Below are 859 nucleotides of genomic sequence, written 5' to 3' on the forward strand. Positions count from 1 at the left end.
GTCTTCGTGTCGAGACTTGATAAGAGCTGTTATTTTACTCCCTTAGTTTTTAAGATATATATGTTATTTCCCTATTTTCTCTATTTTTTGGAAATTATTTTACTCCATTATTATTATTTTTTTAAGATCTATTTTACTCCCTAAATGTTTTTGAATCTCTTTAATCCGCTTAAATATTTTTGAAATATATTTTACTCGTCATAAACATTCTAAAACAAGGTATTAAAACAAAGATGCATATTGTAATTTTTGTCATGTAGTAAATCGGCTATTCACGAATCTCATTAGCATATACTCTCTACTACTCATTAAATATTCATTTTTAATAACCTGTTAGTGTATTAACGTCCCCTCTCACACAACTACCCATTGTTTTTTTCCATTTTTTATATACGCATCATTCCCCATTAACGTTTAATTTCCAATAAACTGACCATAAACTTCATATTTCCAATAAACTTCATTTCCCTTTAGCTTCCCAAAGCCCAGTAACTTCTCATTTTCCAGAAACCTCTAATTTTCCGTCTACTTTCCTATGAACACCACACTCCTCATTAACATATGTACACTTACATAAGACCTTTTCACTGCAATAACTCTTTCCCTTGTTAACTCCTCATCTAACTGCCACGCCCTTTGACCTACCATGACCTCCGGGTGACCTTTCCCCGAGCAGGTGAGCGAGAGGGAAGTCGGCAACCACCAGCTGGAGGAAGGGAGCGGAAGTTACGTCATCAAGGAAGGCCTGAGATACAACCAACAGTACAAGATCTGTCTCATAACCTCCTCGCCTGCCTGTGACCACGCCTCCTCCACCTGCTCCTACCTCAAGGTGCCCTCGGCTCCATCACCTAAGAAT

General features: G+C 37.6%; 1 protein-coding gene across 1 annotated transcript in view; it reads left to right on the forward strand.

Moving 5' to 3' along the window:
- LOC119590477 overlaps positions 1-859 on the forward strand; it is a 15,848-nt gene that overhangs the window by 2,436 nt on the left and 12,553 nt on the right. Inside the window, exon 2 of the mRNA XM_037939136.1 lies at positions 677-859. This exon is cut by the window's right edge and continues 1 nt beyond it. Within this exon, the coding sequence (XP_037795064.1) occupies positions 677-859 (183 nt within the window). The remainder of the gene's footprint in view (positions 1-676) is intronic.

The sequence above is a fragment of the Penaeus monodon genome, chromosome 27 (assembly GCF_015228065.2).
Source record: "Penaeus monodon isolate SGIC_2016 chromosome 27, NSTDA_Pmon_1, whole genome shotgun sequence".
NCBI lineage: Eukaryota > Metazoa > Arthropoda > Malacostraca > Decapoda > Penaeidae > Penaeus > Penaeus monodon.